Here is a 24,410-nt window from a genome sequence, read left to right as displayed (position 1 = left end):
CTGCAGGACCACAGAGAGTCTGGGGCAATGGGTTGGCTGCCAGTAAAGACAGATCTTGACTGGGACTCCTTACAACCAACTGATGCTGGAGTCTTCTTGACCAAGTTTAGGCTGGGAATGACCCAGCTGGATCTGACCAATTATCTGCTCAGCTTCCTTTTTAACCCTCCCTCCAACTGTATGGAGGACCTGGGCCAAAAAAGTCTGAGATATCTACCTTTGGGAAAGTTTGTTACCCTGTATCTTAGCGTTACTTGAGCAACATTTCTCAAAGTAGGTTCTAGGGAAGCCTGGTCTCCAAAGATGCTCCTTGAAAGTAAGTGAGCCATAAGCAAACATATTTGGGAAACATTTCCATTCTCTTCTCTCCTCTTTTGGAGATGATAACCCATACTTGCAGGTTAAAGGCTCTGAGAAGTCCTGCAGCAAATAAAGCCACTTAACTGTATTAAATGCCTAGCTTCCCAAACTGACTCCAGAATTGTTTTTCATAAGCTTTCTAACATTTCGCTCTAGAGATGGGGGTGGGGATTCCTGGACTCCTAGAGGGTTCTCAGGGAGAGAAGCATCAGAGTCCCCTGAAATATAAGCAGATGTGTGTGACTGGGCTGATGGGCATCTTCAGATGTGCCTTCACCCATTCTCAAGGGGTGCTTCTCTGCTAACTTCCCTCTCTCCTCTTCCCAACTTCATTTACCAGGAGGGGCTGGAGAGCTGGCCCTGCCCTCTACCCACCTTGGCATCAAAGGCGTGTTTGAAGATCTCACACAAGGTTTTGGCATAAGCCTGCGATTTGCCCGTCTCTGTGGCATAAAGGATGGTAGCCTTGACCCTCTTGGCCATTGCCTGCCCCATCAGCTTGGCTGAGAACTTGACAGCTCTGTGGCGGGGGAGAGGATGGAAAGAAAAACGGGAAATGTGGAAAGGAGGGAGGATGCCAGGCTGGGACTTTGGGGCAAGAACCATGATCCATGAAACACAACAGGAGGGAACTTACTCTCTAATCTCGGGTGGCTTCAGGGACACTCAAAGCCCAAGTGTAGGTGCCATATTTATCCCTTTATAAGTCCCTCCAGAGCAACCAGTCATGAGCTAACACGGTTGGTTAGTTTTGATGGTTTGTTACTTGATTGATTGCCCTCATTCTTGAGAACCTTGGTTCGCCAAGCATTGCCGGAAAGATGACCATTCTTTCACCAAATGTTTATTGAGTGCCTAACTATGTGCCAGGAGTTGTTATAGGGACCGAAAAACATAGAGAAATGGCTGTCATTCGTGTGTGTTTGTGTGTGTGTGTGTGTGTGTGTGTGTGTGAGAGAAAGAGAGAGAGTGAGAGAGAGTGAGAGGAACGAATCACTAATAAATCACCAGATTAGAAGGGATTTTAGATATTTATAAACCCACAAAGGAAGGACCGGGTGTGGGTGGATCAGCCATGCATGTCTAGGGTCTTGCACAGCCTGATGCTTAATTGGCACTAAATACGTATCCATCAAAAGGAGGAATGGATTTCAATGCTGCTACCACCAAAGCCCTGGAGAGTTTAAGGGGCAAGTCTATGCTCTTTCCATTTAAATGGAGAATTCAAAACCATCTACGAGGGCATGGGGAAGGCAGGCAGGCCAGAGGCTCAGGAATGCCTGGGCTCACCTTCCGATCAAGCATCCCTGTTCTAACTAGGAATCTCAGAGCAGGCAAATTGCTAATTACCCCCACCTGCGGATTAGGTGGTAAATTCATCACTTCTTAGAATCAGGGAAACCACCCACGCTGCCAGAGCTAAGAGGGGAGAAACAGAAAAGAATAAAAGGTGCCTGGAGGGTTCCCTCTGAATGATCGGAGCATAAAAAAGTACCTAAAATTAACTCCCACTGTTTCTACCCCAAACTTAATAGTGCAATTAACGCTTTAGATTTCTCCCTCCCTTTTTCCCTTGGGAACATCTGAACTGAACTGGAGCCAAAGGCTGCCATCCCTGAGAATATTCGTGATGCTCTTGTTGTGGGAAGAAGGGCGGCTGATGTACTCTTCCTTGGCTGGAAGACAAAGTTAGGTGGAAGGAGAAGGACAGGGAAGACAGAGGGAGAGATCTCGTGGGCCATATTAGTGGAGCCAGGACCTAGGTTTCAGTCTCTGCAAGATGAGCAGTGTCTCACTTCGGGGGTCCATGGCATGGACAGCACCCATGGTACAACGAGGTACCATATGTAGAGAGTTCTGGACCAAAGGAGCGAAGGAAAGTGAGTTAGTAGCTCGGTACATACCTAGCTCCTCTGCCAGGAAGTTAGCTCCAAGTAGAGGGTCTCTGCCAAGTGGATCAGGGGAGCTCTCTATCTTTAGACAGAAGGCTGGCATCCCCATGAAACCATCTCAGTCAGCCACACCCCACCTGTCAGCTGGCATCCTGGCTGGCCATGTGTTCTTCTGGACAATTACTCTTGAGTAGCCTTTGTCCATAACCCCCTTCCCTCCCTCCTTTGCTCAGGGACATCTTGTTCATTTCATTCTTCAGCTCAACTATCATCTCCGGAAGGAAGCCCCTTCTGACCTCCCAAACTTGGTGAAGTCTCTTTGATGGAGCCATTCCATCAAATGGAATCAGTCCCTGATGGTACTCGCAATGCTTACTGCATTTGTGTGCTTCTTTGACAAATGAATGGCTATGAGCTCCGTGAGGGCAGGGACCACACGATCTGGCTCATTAGGGCATCCCCAGAGCCCAGCACAGCGCCTGGCACCGAGCAGGCATTCTGTATCTACTTACTGGCTGAATGAATGAATGAATGAATGAGTAAGTGAAATGAGAGTTCAGCCCTGGGTGAGAGCTCTCCCTAGGCAGGGGTGTGCTGGCACCAGTTCATGCCAGCTCCTCCCTACTCTGGGTTCAGTGACTTCCTATTGGGAGCTGGAAACTGGCCTTAGTGGGAGCATTTACATCATGAAAATGGCCAAATGTTACAAATCTATTATCATCACTATGGCCATCACTATTATTAGGAGAGCTGGTTTACCAACACAACACTGCCTCCAGGACAAGAATTTACGAACCTGGGGTGAAGAAGTGAGGCTGGGAAGGAGGAGAGGTGTGGCAATGTTCATGTCCCAGACTCTGAGACAAAGAAGGCACGAGGGGGTTGGAGAAAGTGGAGAAATTACATCACACGAGAGGTCAGAGGCACAAGTATCTTCCCAGCTTCCCTTTCTGGGGCTCTCTGAATTCTGGGGCATGCTCACTCCCCATCCCCACCTGCTTTAGGAGACTTACTCTGCCAGCTTCTTGAAGCCGATGGCTCGCCGCTTTGTGGGGGTCCCGTTGGTGCCTTTCCAGACGTGGGTGTTCCAAGGGTCAGGCTGGGAAGAGAGGACTATGGTCACTCCAGTGAGGGATGCTGGCTCCGCTTGGGAGATGCTCAGGACTCCCTGGGGGCTTGTGGCTGCCCAGCCATGCCCAACCTTTAGCCCTTGAAGGGAGTGATTCTGGTGGTGACCACAGGGGGCCTGGCACAGAGCGGCTGGTCCAGCGTCTCTGCCTCGTCCAGCTAGACCTTCACACTCAGCCCTGAGATACTCTCAAACCCTCTCCTTGTGACCCCAGACTACTCATTTTGTCTCCACTGGTCTTTCAGCTTGAGCTGTGCTGTCCAGTATGGTGGCCACACTTACGTGTCCAAGATGCTAATTTGAACGGAGATGTGCTCTAAGCATAACGTACACAAGGGCTATGGAAGACCTAGCATGAAAGAGGCGGGGAGGGGGCAGGACCTGGTATTCGAAGGAGGGGGTGAGCCGGTAGTTGAGCATCTCCTGGTGGAAGACGGGGGTGATGCTGCCAGACATGGGGGGCACAATCCACACCCAGTCGGCGGGGCAGCCCCCCCGGCAGCGGTACTCATTCTCCATGTGCTTAATGAAGGACTCGGTGGCCGAGTGGTGGTCCACGATGGTCACTTTGTCACTCTGCGGGAGGAGAGGGGACAAGGAGTCAGAAGGTAGGAGAAGCTGGGGTTTTTGGGGTTTTGGGACTCCTTCACGCATAGAGCAGTGTTTCCCAAGGGGTGGTTCTGGAGATGATTTTAGGTAAAAAGTGTCAAGTGATTCTCTGTGTTGTATGTTCAATCCTGATTACACCCAGGAGAAAGTCCCCATGTGGCATGAATTCACCTTTAACTTCTCTCTTACCAATCTTCCTCTCTCCGTTTCCCCAACTCCTTTTTTTCTTTTTTAATGAGAGAGGAACCTCAGGCAACTAGAATCTAACAACTCTGTGTTGTTTTCCCCATATGTATTTATTTAAATTTAAAATTCTCTTCCATTTATGGTAAATGATACTGGCTCTCCATTTATGCTGGTCATACAAAATCCTCTTAAAAAATTTTTAAGTAACAAGGATGAGTTTATCAAAAGGAAAACAAGTCAATCTCGGCAGAGGTGGGTGGACTGAACGTCTGGGTAACCCAGCCCCAGGGCACCCTGCGATTGGCTGGCTTGGAGTCCTGCCTTACCCGGGCAGTGTTTCCTCTCTCTGCCCACAAAACTTTGCCCCTGTTCCTGCACTTTTCTTTTTCAGTCATTCATCTCACTCACATCTCTGCTGTCTCTGGCTCGTCAGTCTGTCCATCAAGCCACACTCCATCATTTTCAACAACTCCCAAGACTTCACTCCTCTGTGGTCGAGAGGGAAAGAAGGGGGCTTCCTTCCCCCTCACCCCATCTCAACTGGTCCCTTCCCTGGGATATATAGTCCTCAGTATACCCAGGATCCCTGCTCCTGACATGGCGACTTATGGTTTATATCCATGTCTATACATGACTTGATATGTTCATTCAGCTCTCTGTGCATGCCTTCTATGTATGTCTATGAGGGTCTGGCTTCCCAGAGTGTCACCCCCAGAGCTCGTCTCTACTCTAGACAGTGACCTCTGTTCTATGGGGTCTCCTGGTTTGCCCAGGAGAATCCCAGCTTATGCACGTATAGTGTCACAATTATTACTGGTGTCCCCCCTGTTGTTCTCCAAAGTGTCACAGTTTAGCTGATAATTTTTAAAGCCATCATACTATACATAATAGCCTCTGCCTGGAAGCCACATGCATTGGCGGGGGCGAAGGGGCTATACACTTCTAATGAAGATGAGTATTTATCTCTGCTATGTAAAAGTCTGAGTGTTTAAGAGGTGGCAAGACATAGAGGATGTTTACCATCTCAATTCTAAAAATCATGAGCAATAAATCACAAAGCCCCTGTGTACTCTTCTTGTCCTCAAATGGTCCCCATCCAAGATCCATCGTGAGAAAGGCATGTGTGATGGGAAGGAGACCTTGCTGGTGGACAGGTCCCTGCAAAGACGGTTCCTGCTAGGTGGGCTTATGACCTGCTCCAAGGCTCTGAAAGGTTTTAGTTCCCCACTGAGGCTTGGCAGCCAGGAGGTGTGCCCAGGTGCTACCTGGAAGCTGTACAGAACTGCAATGTTGATCTCCACCAGCGCCTGGTCCTTCCATAGGGAGGATGTCTTTCTCATATCCAAGTTCATCTTCTTGGCCACTTCCTGAAAGGGGAAGGAAACACAGGCTCACAGGCTGGGGCACCTCTGGATTTCAGACCAAAGAAGGACAGGACTAGTGTCACTAATGAAATTCTTAATTAATTAATCAACTCATATGCAGCCTAATTCACTCACTCACTCAGAAATTTTTTTATCGAGGAGCTGCTGGTGGCAGGACACTAGAGGGACTTCGCTGGTCTTTGATTATTGAGCTTACCTTCTAGTGGGGGAGAGAGACACTTAATATTGTGATGAGGGCGAATTCCTAGGAAGAAAATAAGGCAAGGAAATGGGATGAAGAGAGAGATGGGGGCAGGATGAACTGAACCAGGATAGTCAGGGAAGGCCCACCGCGGAGGTGCGTACAGGTGAGACCCAAATGATGGGAAGAAGCAAGACATTTGCAAATCCTGGGAGGGGATGTTCTAGGCAGAGAGAACAGCATGTGCAAAGACCCTGGGGGTGGGATCAGACTTGCACCCTCTGAGATACAGAAAGAAGGCCAGTGTATTTGGAGGGTTGGGAGCCAGGGGGAATTGGTGAGACAGAGAGAGAAAGAGGCAAGACCGGATCATGCAGGATGTTGAAGGATGTGTAAAGAAGTCAGGAATCTATTCCAAATATGATGAGGAGGGACTTTGGAGGGTTTTAAGGAAAAATGCTGGTCTGGGGAGTGACATCGTCTGTGTTCTAGTAGGAAGAGCTCTCCACCTATCCTGTTCCGTCTCTGGAATGGCCACTGTTGGAATCCAGATCATGGATGGGTATCTTGAGCTCATGAGGACACTTGTCCCCTCCATCTGACAGATGAGGAAACTGAGGCTCAGAGAGGGGCACAGACTTGCTCACAGTCCACAGAGTCAGCTGGCCTCGGGGCTGGAGCCCAGGTAGATGCGTAATGCCCAAGACCTGGGAGCAGCTCCCCCACCAGCTGACTCCTGCGGCAAAACCACTTGGCAAAAACAACTCTTGACATTTCTGTTACAGCTGGAGCTGAAGCCGGAGCTGATGTCAGGAGTAGGGGAGACTCAATAGCAAATTCATTAATTAGAGCCTGGCTTCTCACTTCCTCTGTCAATTCTAGTCACTTGCAGGAACCTAGGTCTCATTATGGGGCTGGAGTGTGACAATTTCTCAGGTTTGGGTAAATTGCCTCCCAGCCCCAGCTGTCAACATTTGTACATAATGGCAGTTAGAATTGGACGGCTGGGGTGGGAGGGAGTCTCATTTAAGTAACCCAGTGACTACTTTTTGCAGTCAAAATGCAAGCAGGGATCATGAATGCAGGCTTATCAACTTACTCTTTTGAGGCTGAGGAGTTAGGTTCTGTTTGGGGTCTTTTAGCGGTGACACAAACGCAGAGAAAAAGAAACGTGCTGCTTTACATAAATATATATATATAAAACCTGAGTTATTTTATGAAAGGGGAGAGTGTGTACAGCCAGTCAAGCTGCTATCGTCACTTTTATAGCACTGTTTTGGTTAAAAGAACACAAATTAGTTGCAGGAAAAAATATATATGGCTCTAAACACTTCCAGATATGACTTGAGCCACAGCAATAGAAATTGCCCGAAATAGCTTTTCCTTTCCTTCCAGAAGTTTGTACCGATCACTGGCTACACAGCAGAATCTTCTGAGGAGCTCTGAGAAGTGCTGGTACCCGGGTTCCACCCTGGAGCAACTTCATCTGAATCCTGGGGAATGAGACCCAGGGCATGAAAAAAAAACTCCCTAGGAAATTCCAGTGTGTGGCAAGGCTGAGGACCCCTGGTTCTGTTTTCCAGGCTAACTAACACCCATGGAGTTCTTTTTAACTAAGGTAAAACTGACTTGTAACATTGTGGGAATTTAAGGTGTACAGAGTGTTGGTTTGATACATTTTTGTATTGCAGTGTGATTGCCACCTTAGCGTTAGTTAACATCTCGATCACATCATGTAATTACCATTTCTTTTTTGTAGTGAGAACAATTAAGATACAGTCTCTTAGCAACTTTGGGATTTATAACACGGTATTATTGTTGACTATAATCATTATGCTGTGAATTAGATCTCCAGGACTCATTTATCTACTAGTTGCTAGTCTGTACATTTAAACAACATCTTCCTTAGTTCCTCTGCCCCCCAGCCCCTGGTAACCCCCACTCTACTTTCTGTTAGTTTTCATATGTAAGTGAAATGACATAGTATTTGTCTTTTTCTGTCTGACACTTCTTACTTAGTATAATGTCGTCAAGGTCCCCCCAGATTTTTAACAATATAAAATCAAATGCTTGGATCTGAGTTCGAATCTTGCCCTGTACTTTATTTACTGTGTGACTTAGGCGCAGTGCTTAACTTCTCTGTTTCTCAGTGCCTCCTTTTGAAACAAGGCCAACCACAGCAGGCTGTTGTTAGAAACAACATTTGCTGACAGAGCCACAGCAATCCTGACGCTTTCACTGAAGTTGAGCTCCAGGGAGTGGTCCGCCCTAGCACTCTTTGGTAAACGAGGATGACTCAGCCTGGGAGGGAATCAAACCCTCCACCAAGAAACGCATATGGTGGGGAATCACTGCCAAGCCTCCTCCCTTATTTTTTCGAAAAGAGACCAAAAATGTCGCAAGTTCATGGGTCATTCTCAAAACCGTCTAGCGAGGTTTGACCCTGACAGGCGGTGAAGCAGTATGGTTATTATGAACTTGGACCAGAAAGCCAGACTGAGTTCACATCCCAGCTCTGCTGCTGGCTAGCTGTGTGACCTTGAGCTTGTCATTTCATTCCTCCAAAAGGACTCAGTTTCCTCATCTGTGAAATGGGGATTATCACACCTGGAGGTCGTGGTGAGGATTAAATGAGCATGTAATCCACACAAAGTGTTCAGTGTAGTGCCGGGCACAGAGGGCATGTACTCTTAATGCCACGAAGCCTCCGGCAAGGCTAGGTGGCTTTCCCAGAACTGCAGGTTGTTTTAACCTCTTCTGGTTTCCAAGCCCCAAAGCTCAGCTGTGGGGAAAGACCGCTGAGCCCACCCCGCTCTGCCTAGTGCTTCCCCGTCATGATGACCAAGGAGAGACTTCACCTCCAGGATGTTGTATCGGGAGCTGTCACAGTAGTCGCGGACACCAATCTCTGTGCCCATGTACCAGCCGCTGAAGGGACAGGCGCTGAACTCCAGGCCACCGATCTCCAGAAGCATGTTGGACACAGCAGGGAGGCCGTACCACTTCAGCCCAAGGTCCTTGAACCACTCAAGCCTGCGGAGAGCAACACAGCCCAGCTCACCATGGGGCAGGAGCCTCAGGGGAAGACGTGGGGGCAGAATATCCTTAGTCTGGGGATGCTCAAGTGTCAGCATCTGAGAGGGACTTACTGTGTCAGAACCCAGGGGCTCACTTCGGACCTGTGGGATCACGGCTCCCACAGCTGGGACCTGAGAATATGCACTTTAACGTATTTCCCAGGTGATCTGGAGGGACACCAAGGGCTGGGAACCACTGCCCTGGGCTGCTGTTTATCCCTCAAACCCACCCTGAAGGTGAATCCAGGAGAAAGTAAATATTGCTGCCATTCCTCCTGACCTCAGGACATTTGCACAGCAGTTCCTTCCTCCTTGGGATCTTCTTTTTCCTTCTGTGCCCATCCAGCTCTCACTCACATTTTCATTCCCAGTTATAATGCTGCTTCCTCTAGGAAGCCTTCCCTGATGCCCAGTCTCGGTTGGGTCAGGCAGCTTTATGCCTCTAGGCACTATACAATTTATTTTACAGCACTTTATTGGAATTAAGTGGTTCTTTGGGTAATTGATCTCCTCCTTGAGATTGAAAAGCACTGTGGAGGCAGGGACCAAGTCAGCAACAAAAACTAGAACAACTCCTGGCCCAGAGAGGAAATAATAAACAGTACTGAATGAGCAGACGAATGAATGAACCAACGAAGGCCAAGTTTCACCAGGGAGAGACTTGCTCCTTCTCCAGGGCTGGGACTAGGGTAAGGCAAGAAAGTCACTAGCCTTGGGTGAAAAATTTAAGGGGGGAACCAACAAACCCAGTAATCAAGATCAACACTATTATTTATTTATTCACACAATACTCAAAATTAATTTAATGTTTTTAGAAAAATCAAAAAAAGTCCAGGACAAACAAAATACCACAACTTGAAATAAAGACAGGATCCCACCTTGCACTTGAATGACTCACCTCCTCACTTGCTTCCTTCCCCCTAATCTTGGCCCTGAACTGGATCTGGTCTTTAAAATTTTGATATATTATGCATCATGGATTAAAAAAGTTAATGTTGATTTTTTTATAATATTACATTGAAATACTATTTGTCTTGATGATTGAGTTTTTTGGGTGCTTCCCCATCAATTTTGGCCCTGAGGCCAGGGTCTCCCTGTGGATTTCCTTCATTCCCACAGTGTACATTCTGTTTGCGCTGCTGGCCCCCGCCCTCAAAGCCCCATCCCGGCTCCAAATTCCTTTTGAACTTGACCCATATCAAGTCATGTGGCATCTAAAATGGTGCTTTGGCTCTTCCAGTACTCGGGCCTAGGAAAACGGCAGGTCCTGGCTAATTGCTCAGGAGTGGGGTGAGGAGGGGGAGTTGGATTCAGAAAAGATGGTGGTCCCCAGGCTGGTGAAGGTGGAGTTATTCATTCTTGAGGACAGAATAGGAACCCACAGTGAGGATAAGAACTGAGACCCCCTTTTCAGCCTCTGGGCTGGAGAGCGAGCCAGGGGGTCCAGAGTTGGGGAGGGAGGGGCTCTGGGTAAACCCACCCACCCTTACCCACCCCACGCAGGTCCCTCTTACTTGGGGTGCCTGATGGGCACTTCCAACACCAGCTCTGGAGGGATCTGGAAGAGCTCGGGGTCGTTGCCATTGGCCTGGAGCAGGAGTGGCAGGACATCGAAGCGGCTCCTTGGGGGTTTCCAGCCCTGCTGTATGCAGATCTGCAACCAGACCGGCCAGGTCAGGCCCCCGTGCATGCTCCAGGCCCTCCAGACGCAACAGCAGTGGGGGAGGGGCAGAGGGCCCAGTGCAAACCCGCCAGCAGCCCCTTCCTCTCTCTGGAGGCACTGGGCTACGCCACCTCCCTTACGAAGTCCTCCCTGATATCATCAGGTTATTCGTGGTCCCTCGGGACAGCAGGGAAACCAATCCTCCAGCACCTCGCTTGGTTATGTTTCCTGCATCTTCCCTGCCCACTGGGAACTCCCAGGGCGAGGACTGAACTGACTGCTGCATCTGCAGCGCCCTTCCGCTTGCTCGTGTGCACTTGCTCCGGAAGTGTTTGCACTGGGTGCCCTGAAGAAAATCTACCGTTGACGAGGGACGATCTATCGGAATTACTGCATAAAAGGCATGTGTTAAGAGCAACTGTCCTACTGAAATATAAAGCCAGCCATATAAGTAATTTAAAATTTTCTAGCAGCCATATTGAGAAATTTAAAAAAAAAGCAAAGAACAGGCGAAAATAATTTAAATAATACATTCATTTAAACAATGTTTTAATTTCACTAATATTTAATTATTAAATACTTATTAATTGTAGCAGTATATTAATTATATTAATAGCAATTTATTAGTATTGTATTAAATGAAGCACTGATATGCCAATATGTTAATAATATTATTACATATCACTGTATTAGTATATAGTAATAGTAATATCAATATATATTATTATAAAATGTATTAATATAAAATTTATTAATATTTAATTATTAAATACTTATTAACTGTAGCACTATATTAATTATATTAATAGCAATTTATTAATACTATATTAAATGAAGCATTAATATATCAATATATTAATATTATTACATGTCACTCTATTAGTAATATCGACATATATTATAAAATGTATTAATATAAATAAAATATATAAATATACTAAATTATAAAATATAAATATTTTAAAGAAATAAATATAAAATATATCAATACTATATTTGACATTAAAATTAAATAGGCAATATATTTATTAATCTAATAAAATATAAAAAGTATAAAATATATAACAATTAAATAACATCATTAACCTATTAATGATGTTATTAAATAAACTAATATTGATCTATTTAAAGATATTTAACAGAAAATTAACGATATTTATTAACACAATAGGTGTATTAATTTACTAATAAATGTAAGAACTAGATCAGCCCAGTATCATCCACAATATTGTTTTCTCAATATGTAATCAGGATACAAATAATTAACGAGATCTTTTCCACTCTTTCTTTGTTCTCTATCTCTGAGACAGTGTATTTCACATGGACATGTCTCAGTTTGGACTTAGCCCATATCAAGTGGTCACTAGTGCCAGGTGGCCAGTGGCTGCCATCCTGGACGGCACAGTGTGAGGTGGTTTCAAAAGTGACAACTGTGTGCTTGTGTCTGGGGTGACTCTTTCTGCTGTGTTAGTAGACAGAGGAAGCACAGAAGCGTGGGTTTAGGAGAATGTGCCATTCTGCCCAGGAGCTTTCTGGAGACAGAAGGAGAGGAAGGGGCCGTGGCGTTTATGTTCCAGTGGCTACAAGGACAAGGTCAGCCAAGTGTACAGTTAGCGCTCAGCCAAGTGGAGCACAGCGTCTGGCTGAGTCTAAAACGGCACAGGTGTGACTCCTGGTCACTTTGGCTACAGCCCCCTCCTCACAATAATAATATTTTAATAGGAAAAGCCACCTGCAAACAAAGTCAGCCGGGATGAGGGTGCGGGGCAGCCCGTGGCCTCAGCAGGCTCCCCTGTGGGGAGGATACCAGGGTGGAGTTTGAGGGGGGTTTGGGGAAAGAACGAAGATGAAGAGGAACTCAGGCGGCTGAGTGGGTGACAAATAAAAGAGGTGCCAGGCCTGTGTGCCTGAGCTCATGCCAGGCTTGGGGTCTGCCTGTGGTGTCTCCTGTGGGCGTATGTGGCAGAAGCTTCCAGGCCCCACCTGTGCTACCTGTCTGCATCACCACCTGGAAGGAAGCCTGGATGAGGAGAGGGTGGTGTTCGTGCTCCTAGTGGCCTTTAGGAATTAACTCGGGCTGCCGGCAATGGTGGCCATGCTGGAGAGTCAAGCCAGAGAGGGGCTGGGTGGCTAGGTTGTATAAAGAAATAAATGAACGAATGAATAGCATAAGTCTGACATAACCCAACTCAAAAAAGATAATGCCAGACATAGCTTCTATATATCAGCTCCTCTCTTCCCAGAGAGGGGAGGCAAGAGATTTGGACTATACTTCTAGCTTTTCCTCTGCCCCTTCAGTAGCCTTGGATAATGTGTTGGCCTTGGTGAGACTCAGTCAACTCATCTGTGAAATGGGGCAATAGACCTCTTCATGAGTATCAGGCGAGGTAACAGCATGCAAATGACCAAATGAACATCTGTAATGGAGCCAGCGGGACTGGAGGCAGACAAATGGAGCAGGAGGTTGTAGATGAGTAAACCTCCCCTCCCCCGACCACTCTCCCTATGATGATAATGTTAAACTAAGAAAAGTCTGTGGATAAAGACAGTTTTGGGGGATGAGAGCCCAGGTTGGGGCGGGGTGGGGGCACACACCTCTGTGAATTCCACGTTGGCTGGATCCCCCAGGACAGAGCCATCAGGCTGCTTGTAGCCGGCGTAGCGGATGAGCTGGGAGTTCCAGACTCGGAAGTCGTGCTTGCCATCGGTCCTCTGGGGAAATATGGTGATGGCAGATCTGCGGTGGAGAGAGGAGGACACTGGGCATCAGGGTGGGCGGGGGGCTCGCACTTTGAGGACATATGGAAAAAGTGTCACTCAGGCCAATGAATGCATAAGGCTCGGGTGGATCACATCTGTCCCAAGGTCCCCAGGGCCCCCCCCCTTCTCTCCCTCTCTCCCTTTCTTGGAAGGGGAGGGACCTTGTTGGACCCTCCACTCGACCCCTGGTTGAGGAAGGGTGGAGGATGGGAGGCCCTGTGCCAGCTCACTGAAGGAAAGAGAATGCTTCTTTAACTGGAGACTTTTAAACAATCTTGACTTGGGCCAGTTTTCCAGAAAGTTCTTTTGCAGCACGTAATCTCCAGGGGAAAAACATCCGACCCCATTTCCTTTCAAGACTCATCACTGATTCCCAGTTCTGGTCTTCTTCTCTTACCACCATCATTATTTAGCGCCCCGTTTGCCCACCTCCCACACCACGCCAAAGTCTACAGACTTATGAATGATAAGAAATCAACTTCCATTTGTACTCATATTTATTTACTTTGAAAGAAAACCAGAAATCATCACTGGCCTTGCCCACCTAAATTAAGCAACTGTGAGACCGTGTACTGTTATTAAATTGTAGAAAGATGTTGTTGCCTGCAGAAGGCAGCTTGCTGGAGCCCTGTTCTCTTTTTGCTAAAAGGGAGATCAGCAGTTCGGAGAGGTGTTAATGATACCTCAACAGCAAACCGAGACTTCCTCTTTGGCACCACCAGAAGGATGGAGAATAACTTTTTCACAAAGTGGTTCGATGTTATCTCATGCCAGGAGCTCCTGTAGCCTGAACTCATCAGTTCCAGCCCTGGACCAAATCCCAGGCTATGGGAACAACATCCTGGCTTGTGTCAGCATGGGGACGACACTGTAGGTCCAACCCATCGCTCACATCTGCTCCCATACACATCCTGCCCCTGGAACTCTGCCCTGCTGCCTCCCTTGCCTGGCGTCCCTTTCTGCTGCCATGTACCCAAATTCAAGGCCCAACTCAAGTTTGCTTTCTCCACACAGCATCCCTGGTCTTGTTTAGTTGCCAGGGCAGGGCCCCCCTTTTTGAGCACATTTAGGTCTTACTGTCCGCACAAGACAGTACCTCATTTAATACTGCAGGGAGTGAGGCATTGCACCTTGGGGGTGAGTCTAGAACTCGGGCCGAAGGTGAAAGTCGCCAAGAGCCAAAGATGTTCTTAAAAATCGCTTAGCAAAGGCGCCATATTGGAGATGAACACAGAATGAGTCAAACCGTCGGCGTTTCCCTCCAGCATTAAAACACACGGCTGTTTCTTTGGTTGAGCGGCAGATACAGCGTGTTTGTGTTCGTTTAAATAGATTTAAAAAGCATGTTTAGAAACACCAGAATCACACACAGTGGGGCGGGCTGCTCACTCTCTGTGCAGGAAAAAGACCGATGGACGACACAGAAGTCCTCTCACCTCCCAAGTGTCCTAAGCATAAGACAGGCTTACGCTACATGGGTCAAATGCCCTGCACTGTTTAAATCCCATCTCTTTCCCTCTCCCTTATCTCCTTTGCCTGCCTTCCTCTCTTATGTTTAGATTATTTCTATACATGCTACACATTTCTCCTACGGCCTCTCAATGTGGGTTAAAACTTACTAAAAAAAAAGATCAGCTGAATATTTTCATTCATAGAAGATCTAATTTAGGACCCCCTTCCCCTACAATAGAGATTGAAAAAACGTAGAGGTGTTCTGCCTTGCTTGGGGCAATCCCCCGTATCACCTCATCATAGCATTTGAAAACTACCGAAACAGTCCACCAGCTCTTCGAGGCCAAGAACTTGACCTCCGTTAAGGCTCAGGGTTCTTTGTTGCTCTTTGAGGGGTGAGGTCTTTTAGGGAAAAGATCTGGATACTAATTTTCCCAGAAGGCCCTGGGCTTAAATTACAGGCTCTTTTCCTGCTGGTGGGCTCAGCTGGCAAATACTGTTTCCTTCCCGAGGAAGAGACACATCCAAGAAAACCCATGCTTAATGCCAATAAGCCACGTTGGGGATGAGCTCAGTGTAGCGCAGGGGCTTGTGGGAATACCCTTGCAGTGGTCCTGTCTGGCCCCAAGATGGGGCTGGTCTTCAGCAGCTGGAAACAGATGCTGGGGCAGGACTGAATGAAGGAGCAGGATTAACAAGTGTCTCCGCCTGTCTGCAGGGCCTCAGCTGTTCCCTTCCAGCTGCTCCTTTCCCAGCTGAGACTCGCCAGTGTGGAAGCCACCAGCCCACATTGGCGCTTTTGTGCCTTGGTTTACTCCCTGTGGCTTTATTCTTCGTGGGAGGCAAGAGGAGTCCCGGGTGTAGCTTGGCTTGGTGGAACCTGAAGGGACGGTCCCTCCAGCAGCAGGAAGAGAAACTGCCTGGAAACCCAGGGGGCCTCAGAGGCAGCTCCAGGCAACAGAGCAGGAGCTGGTAAAAGCAGGTCATCCCTGGCAATGGGGTTTTCCTACTCCCGGGAATCTGAAACACCCCTCCCTGCCTTCCTCCATGGGTGATATGGAACTGTGGGATGAACATATTTGGGTTGTTACAGTTTTGCAAACCACATGGGGGGATCTGTTTCTCCCAGGAGAGAGAAGGCACTTGGCAGTTAGAACAAGGATGCCAGGCCACCTCTCCCAACTTGGCATATGTCCCTGAGAAAAGAGGCGGAACGTTTCTCTGGTAGGTGAGCCAACTCCAGACCCAAGGGTCAACACCATGGAGACATTAGACTCCCCTTCCCCAAGCCGGTCAGCTCACCTGAGGTTCCCTTTGTTGGTGGCATACTTGATGTGGTTACAGATGTAGTTGAACATCCCATGAGCTGTGGTACAGTCGCGGGCATCAAATACCTGGAAGGGGGTACATTGTGGGATTGGCTGCCTCCGCCTTCCTCCCTTGGCTCCCGCAGGGCAGCCGTCTCATTGGAGGAGCGCCCAGAGCCCACTCTAGCTGCTGCTCCATTGGAATAGTGAGCATTCCATTACTGAGCCACAGACTGGGTTTTATATTATCTTTTTCCCCCCATCCTAATAACCATGGCCAATCAAACCAGGAAAAATCCCCTAAAAGTAGGTATGGGGTGTGAGTGAATGTGGGAAAGGGATGCTGGGCAGAGGAGGGACTTCTGAAGGGCTGGCGGTATCTCCTATGAGGTTACTAGGGATTAGGGATTTAAAAATAAAACAAACAAAAAAATCAAATGACCCCTCCTGAGATTGATAACGATCTACTTCCAAACTGAAACCACTACCCAGAGGAAAAAGGGATCAGGGGACACAGAATCTAATGCTTTCAGGGAGAAGGTAGTTAATACAAATAAGCAAAGAGAGAAGGTGTAAGACAAAAGGGAGTGGTGGGGTCTGTGGTAAACTGGAAAGTAACAGCTCTACCAAGAGACATGCAAATTCAATTTAAAAAACAAACCACTGTGTTGGCTAAATAAGATACGGCTATAAGCCAGATTCAATCATGATTTGAGAATTTGGGGCCCCTTGATTACCATCTGAGAGTTCACCATGGCCACCAAATGCCCTTGGTAGGGGCTGATCCTTTTTAAAGCTCATCCCTTCACCTGTCACACACACACATCAAAGTGCTCTTCAGGACAGCTGAGCCTTGCTGCCTACCTGCAGCTTGGACCACTGGATCCTGCCGACGCAGCGGGAGGCATTCCGCCAGGCGTGCTTGGCCCCGTAGATGAGCTCCGTGTCCTTGAGCTGGTAGGTGCTGGTGGTTTCAATCTCTTTGTTCACCTCTTCCAGCCTCTCCATGTGGGCTTTGGAGCCAAATCTGAGCGAGGAGGGAAGAGACATAGGGGCATCACCTTCTCTCCAAAATTACAGGTTGGTGGAAGGAGTGAGCTATTACAGGAGGCCAGCAGCCACAGCGCGTCTGAATTGATATCTGGACACAATACTTTGAGCATAAAGCAGAGACTGCAAACTCAAATACCCACAAAGGCTGGGCAGTGTACACACGACTGAACTGGCCGGGTGGGGACTGTGGCAAACACATGAGCCATACTTGGTCCAAAGGGGATGACCTCAACTCTGCTCCTGCCAGTGGGTACCTGATAGGAATGGGGGCCCGATCTTCTTTCAAGAGAAACTGGGAATCTGATTTTTAAAGGGAACTTTTCTAATTTTTAAATGGTGGCAACGAATTCAATTTTAGAAAATTTAAAAAATTCTTACGAAAAATTTCAGGCTTATGAAAAGGTACCGGGAATAATACAATGAACACCCATGTCCCAAGCCTGAGACATAATAAATAAGAAAACATTCTAGTTCCTTAGGGACCACTCCCCATCAGACCCACTTTCTTCCCAGAAGTGACTGCTATTTTGAATGTGGCATTTAGCATTCTCATGTGTTTATTTATACTTTTGCTGCCAGTGTATATATCCCCCCAATCATGTACAGTGCTATCTTACATGTTTAAAAAGTTTACATAAATGGTGCTGTCCTGAGTGTATCCTTCTACAACTCATCCGTTCTTTCTTGTGCTCAAAGTTATTTGTGAGCTTCATTTCCATGAACATGCAGCGATTTAACCTGTTCATTTTCACGGCTCTATAATATTCCACGACAGAAACTGCCACAGCTTGTACATTCTCTATGAACAAGTGTGAAAATTGCTTTAGGGTATATACCCAGGCATGGAACTGCTTGAAATGTTTTCAATTTTAGCAACACTCTGCAGGCTAAACTGTAACATTTCTAGGGGCCAGGTCTGGCCCTTGGGCCACCAGTTTTCAGCCTCTGTGTATGGCAGGCAGAGGCCCTATGCTCAGGTCTTGGTTCAACTGTTGGCAAATCTGGACCTGACGTGTCTGTATCCAGCGCTCGGGGGTTCCCAGAGTTGACATACAACTTGCCTTTTAATTGATGAATAGTACTGATCAATAAACTCTTTGGCGAGAGGGAAGAGCTGTTCTTTTGTGCGGATGTCTTCAGGCCTTCGTATTTGCTGAGAAGGAAGCATGATGGACCCCATACAGATGTGCTCGGTGCATCCCGTTTCCTGGAAGGAAAAGAGATTTGGGCTATAACTTAGTTTCACCCAAGTGTGGCACCTGTAGGGCTGTGGACCAGATCCAACACCTGTGATGGAGTTTACCTGGCCTTTAATTCCCAAAAAGGAATTTCTCATATACCAGCTTCCAGTCATCGTTGGACGTGGTCAACAGCCAAGGTAAAGAATAGATTTTTAAGGTTTTGAAGTTTTGCATTTTAAGGTTCTGAAAGTGTCAGCTCTATTCAACTAGAAGAAGGGGGGCTTTGTGATGGCCATTTCCTGGGAATCAGAACCACTGGTGCTGAATCCCTAAATAGATTTTGATCCCATGTTGATCAAGAAGGAGCAAGTAGAGTGATTCTAGTAACTCATTTGAACACATCTACGGGACTCTGATTGCAAAAACAGCCCTGATCTTCTCCTCCCTGTAGTCACATCCTTTGCTCTGTGACTTTACAGCAGGTCCATCAAGAGGTGGGGCCGTTCTTCTCACCCTTTGAATCTGGGCTGGTTTGGGCCAACAGAATATGGCAGAAGTGACACTTGTGCCCACCCGAGTGAAGGCCTCAAGAGATCTTGTCAGCTTCTGCTCGTTCTCTCAGGACCCTGCAGTCAGCACGTGAAGAAGATCAAGCTAGCTTGCTGGAGGATGAGAGGCCACATGGAGCAGAGTTGAGTTATCCCAGCCAGGGCCATCCCAGACCAGCCTGCCCAGAGCTGACCTCTCAGATGACCACAAAAGCATGAGGTCCACTGAGATCAGCTGAACTACTCAACCAATCTATAGGCTTTGGAAAAATACTTAGTGGTGGTTGTTTTAAGTTACTATGCTTTGGGGGAAGTTTGTTACACAGCAATAGCTAACTGATACAACATTCCTCCAAGAGGCCCATTTTCAACACAAAAATTTAAAACATTAGGTTGATTTGTTGACTGTTAAAAATACAACATAAAAAATGAGAGGACAGGCTATGAGAAAAAAAGAAGAGTTTGTTCAAAACTCCGTTAGTGGTCAGATTGTGAGAGATGAAAGGAATCTACTTAGAACCAGCAACTCCCCTTAGATTCTTTTGGGTACAAGGTACACAAATAAAAAGTATTTGTATAAATAAGTATCCACCAGTGGTTACAAATGGGGGTAAATTTCCCAATAAGGGGACATCTGCTAATATCTGGAGACATTTTTGGGTGTCACAGCTCGGGGGGTGGGGTGCTGACATCTAGTAGGTACAGGTTAGGGGTGATGCTCAACATCCTACAATGCACAGAGTGTTCCCCACAATGAGAATCAGCAGGCCCCATATGCGGGCAGTGCTGAGGCTGAGACACCCTGGTCTACCCCTTGCTGGGAGACTCACCAACGTGCTCTTAAGGTGGAGGGTGTCCGAGAGAACCACGTCCGTCTCCCAGTTCTTGACCTTGAGGAAGCGGGGGCACTTGGAGGGGCTGCCATTCTTTGTGGGGGACTGCTTTCCCGAGGCAGGGGGCTGGAGGAGAAAATGAAGATGGGATATTAGGGTGGGTCTTGAGGGCACTGGAAGATTGCCTCCACTGGGATGAGGAGAGGTGATGCTCTTCCTGGAATCTGCCCCCAGTCACTGACTTTCTGGGGCTGACATGTGCTAGGTGGCAGGGAACCTGGTCCCTCCACCTGTGCAGAAGGAGGTGCCGTGGAAGAACGTTTCAGGCTCTGTCCTATGGAGAGGGGTCAGGAACTCACAGGTGGTCTCTCTGGCATCTAGCTCAGGGTCTGGCACATAGCAGGGACTCAATGAATGTTTCTTGAATAAATAAATGACTGAAAGAACACCATCAGTCTCTTTGAATGATAACAGCCCTCAGGCCTGAGGAATCAAACCTTGGATTTACTTGGATTTCTGGGCCTTCTTGCTACAGCCCAGACTCACCATTTCTGGCAAGTACTGGGGAAAGAAATGGTTTGAATTAGGAAGGTTTGAAGCACAGAATATTTTCCCCAAATTTTAGGTTTCTGCTTTTCAAAAAGCCCAAGCACATCGCTGCCTCAGGGCCTTTGCACCTACAGTTCTCTCTGTCTTGAGCATCTTCAGTCCCCTACTTGTCTTCACTTCTGTAAGCAAACTGACCATTAAGTAAGGGGGGATGAGCCTGGGCTGGCCAATGTTGGCCCATCCATTTTAAACCTCACTGATAAGAATCACATTCTGTCTTGGTGTTTCTGACAAGTTGTCTCCCTGCCTGGGCAGAGGTGTGCTTGTGAATCAGACAAGCATCAGCAACTGTAAGGGAGAGGCAGCAGGCACACGCTGAGGCAATGGCTGAGCAACAGAGGGGAGAAGATGAGCCAGTGTTGAGTGACACTCATGCCAAAGAGTAGAGCCCTGGGCAGTGACCTTGAGGAAGGGCATTCACACATTCAAATTGTATTTACTGAGCAAATACTATGTGCTTGGCACTGTTAGGCACTGGGGTCACTGAGATGAACAAGATAGTCAGGATCCTTGTCCTCTGGGACATTGTTTTGGGAGAAGAGGAGATAAATAATAAGTAAACTAATTTATGGATGATATAATTTCAGGTGGTGATAAGATTATAATACAGAGGGAGGTGATGATGACGAAGTGGAGGGGAGAAAGGCAAGTGCAAAGGCCCTGGGGTAGGGATGAGCTTGCTAAGTTCATAGGACCAGCAAGGAGGCCTGTGTGGCTGGAGTGAGGATGAATATAAGGAGATGAATCAGAAAGGAGGCAGGGTCCCCATCTCATCAGCTTGGAGGTGCTCAGGCTGGTAAGGGAGCTGTGAATTAGGATTAAATCAGCTAAATCCAGGACAAAAATCACAGAAAACTCTGAAGGACTACTACTGAAAAGTAGCATTCAATGAGCACTTGCTGTGGGCCAAGCAACAACTGTATCATCTCCATTTTACAGATGAGGAAACTGAGGCAGAGAGGTTAACCAAGTTATCCAAGATCACAGAACTAGTAAGCTGGAGCCATGAGTCAAATCCTGGCAGACTGGCTTTCAAACCATGCCTTTGGGGCGGGCAGGTGGGAAGTTATAGCTCAGTGGCAGAGTGTGTGCTTGGCATGCACGAGGTCCTGGATTCAATCCTTCCATTAAAAATAAAAAAATAAACCTAATTAACCTCCCAAATACAAATAAAACAAAAAAGTAATAAAATAGAAAAAATAAAAAATTGAATGTAAAAAAAATTACCTTAACTGTTTGACTATCCTGCTTCTTGGCCATAACGCATGATTCACTCATTCAATACATGTTTATTGAGTATCTCATACGTGCCAGGCAAGGCAGTAAGTGCCAGGACTACAGTGACAAACTAGATAAATGTGACCTCTGCCCTCATGCAGTTCACAGTCTAATGGAGGGATGAAAATTGAATGAACCACTTTAACTGAGTGCAATGGGTACCATAACATGGGATGCTGGCAGTGTACAGGGGACTGTGGATGCACACAGAGGAGGTACCTGACCCAGAGTATTTGACTTCTAAGTCAAGATCAGAAAGACAAGTAGGTATTAACCAGGCAAAGAGGAGGGAGCAGGGTCTTGCCAGCAGAGAGCACAGCTTGTGCAAAGGTCCTGGGGTGAGAGGCATATCATAGCCACTTGTCTGGCCAGTGGAATAGGAGCTCTGTGCTAAAGCATCCATGCCGCCATGTTGGAGTGTGGGGAAGAACAGGAGGCAGGTGACAGCATGCAGCTGTTAAAGATAGCTCCAGAACAGTGCAGGGAGCAAGAGCAGAGGACAAAAGGAAGGTGCTAGGACCCATGATCTTCCACCCTTTCCCGCTCTGGCCAGATCCGGTCACCTCCAGTGGTTCCCATCTCAGTGCTGGGTACCGCCATCCATCCACCACCTGTGCAAGCCACAGGTGGGAGCTGTCCTGGACATCTTCCTCTTTATCCCCTAGACCCAATCCATCCCCAATTCCTACCCATTTTAACCTTCTAAATAGCTCTAGAATCCATTTGGTCCTCTTTCTCTCTACCTACTGGCCAGCACCCCATCCAAGCCACCATCATCTTCCATTTGAGTGATTGCAACCACCTCCTAATTGTTAGTCCTGACTCATCACAATTGGTGTTATCATTCTGCCACCAGTACAACGTCTAGTCCCAGTACCATGACCACTGTTACAACTATTACTACTGTACTACCACACTGGTAGCAGGAGGAGGATTTGGATGAATTCTTTCCTTCATTCCCTGTTTGTCCTCTATCCTGCTAAACTCTTAAGTTGTTTTACTTATGTCCCCCTGCAAAGCCAAGTACAAGCAACTCCACTTCCTTTGAAGTCCCGTCCAGACATCCTAAACTTCTTTAGGATTCTATTTCCACTCCTGTCTCTTCTAGCAGATGTGCAGGTGATGGAGGTCACATCCGGGCAGGCCTCTGGGCGACGAATTCCTCTGATCGTGCTAGTGATCTGCATCTTTGATTAAATAAAACCCTACATTGCCCCCGAGGGAGGCACCCCAGCCATCCTCCCTAAATACCGGGCGTCACTCAGCCAGTTTAGAAATTCTTTCCACCAGCAGCTTAACACCCTGGAGGTTGAGAAGCAGCTGGAATCCCAGAGTGGGGATAACAGACATGGTGTTGGCGTTGGGGTCGGGCCCAGTACCCGTGGAGGTGGCAGGAAGGCAGAAGAGTGGGGAGCCTAGAAAAGGTGTGGGGTGTGGTCGGTGGGCGGGCAGCCGGCAGCCTTCACTGGCAGGGGGGAGGGAGTGAGATGCAGGCAATAAAAAAGGCCATCTGTTGAGGTTCCAGATGCACGAGGGGTGGTCATTGTGAGCCAAGTAATTGGGGGCCCGGGCTTGAGCCGTGTCATTCTCCCCCCCCAGGCTGCACGCACTGCACACTGGAAACCAGGCATTAGGAGGCCTCTGGCAGGGCTGTTGTACTTGCGCTTTGATGTTTTAATTAGCCAGCAGTAATATTAGATGACTCAGGAGGGGACAAACGGGGAGATTAATATAGCAGTCGGGGCCCCGTACGGGGGATGCAAATGACTTTTCTGAGTGGGGACTGAAGCGCTCACGCTAAAAAATTCAGCGTAGTGGCACCTGTGAGTTAGGACGCCGGGGACAGGGCACAAGTGGGCTCTGGGCTACGGCTACATGTGTTCCTTTCTGGGTTTGTGTCTGGGGTAGCAGGTAACAGAAGCTTTTCAGGTGGCAGGAGACACTAACTCGATTTCAGTGGGCTCTGTGGGAGGGCTCCTGGAATCCTGTTCCTAAATTTGAAAAGGAGTCTCTGAGCTTGTGGGCATTTCAAAGGCTTTGTCAAAACCTCTCTGGAAGCCTGCAGAGGACCCGAGGAAATGGAAGGAAATGGTCTTGTAGCCCAAGAGGAGGTGGCTGGTGAGGTCATGTCAGCCTGAGGCCCTGAGCCAGGAACTCAGCTTGTAGGATCCCCGACACCCAGATTCCTTCTCCCATCCTCCCCTCCCTTCTTTTTCTCTCTCAACAAATACACAATGAGTACCTCCTGTGCGTCGACGACTTGTGTTCCAGGCCCCACGGTGGTCCCCACTGTTCTGAGAGAAGCATCTTACGGCTGTGTGCTCTAGAGCAGGGGTTTGCAAACTGTGGCCCGCAGGCCAAATCTGGTCCACCACCTATTCTGGTATAGCCCACGGGCTAAGAACGGTTTTCCCGTTTTAAACTTGCTGAATAAAAATAAACTAAAAGAAGGATAATGTCCTATACACATGAAATTGTATGAAGTTCGAATTTCAGTGTCCGCGAATAAAGTTTTATTGGCACACAGCCACCCTTGTTTGTTTCTGCACTGTCCATGGCTGCTTTCGTGCTGCAACGGCAGGTGCGGGTAGCTGTGATGGAGACGCAGATTAGGTGGCCCACAAAGCCGAAAATATTTCCTATTTTCTCTTTTGCAGAAAAAGTTTGCAGGCTCCTGATCTAAAGGACTGAAGTCCAGCGGCTGAACTCTACGCTCACTCACTTATGTCTCCATCCACTTAAACATCGCTGAGCTAGAGACCACTCCTGATCGTTCTTGTAAACAGCACTCCACCCCTGCTACTCTCTGGTCCCTGGTCAGGCCTGATTTTCCTTCACAGCACTTATCTCTGCCTGCAATTTGTGACTGTCTATGTTTTTGCGTGTGAATGTATGCAGTTATATCTA

General features: G+C 47.7%; 1 protein-coding gene across 3 annotated transcripts in view; it reads right to left on the bottom strand.

Moving 5' to 3' along the window:
• NOS1 (nitric oxide synthase 1) overlaps positions 1-24,410 on the bottom strand; it is a 166,200-nt gene that overhangs the window by 34,744 nt on the left and 107,046 nt on the right. For all 3 annotated transcript variants that reach the window (XM_074356469.1, XM_074356471.1, XM_074356470.1), the window contains exons 4-14: positions 19,614-19,742; positions 18,116-18,261; positions 16,866-17,028; positions 15,997-16,088; positions 13,078-13,219; positions 10,334-10,473; positions 8,601-8,775; positions 5,442-5,543; positions 3,763-3,957; positions 3,266-3,351; positions 736-880 (exon numbers count right to left, since the gene is read on the bottom strand). In XM_074356469.1, coding sequence (XP_074212570.1) covers positions 736-880; positions 3,266-3,351; positions 3,763-3,957; positions 5,442-5,543; positions 8,601-8,775; positions 10,334-10,473; positions 13,078-13,219; positions 15,997-16,088; positions 16,866-17,028; positions 18,116-18,261; positions 19,614-19,742 — 1,515 coding nt within the window. The remainder of the gene's footprint in view (positions 1-735; positions 881-3,265; positions 3,352-3,762; positions 3,958-5,441; positions 5,544-8,600; positions 8,776-10,333; positions 10,474-13,077; positions 13,220-15,996; positions 16,089-16,865; positions 17,029-18,115; positions 18,262-19,613; positions 19,743-24,410) is intronic.

The sequence above is a fragment of the Camelus bactrianus genome, chromosome 32 (assembly GCF_048773025.1).
Source record: "Camelus bactrianus isolate YW-2024 breed Bactrian camel chromosome 32, ASM4877302v1, whole genome shotgun sequence".
NCBI lineage: Eukaryota > Metazoa > Chordata > Mammalia > Artiodactyla > Camelidae > Camelus > Camelus bactrianus.
Note: the sequence above shows the minus strand (reverse complement) of the source record. Positions and strands in the feature narration are given on the sequence as shown.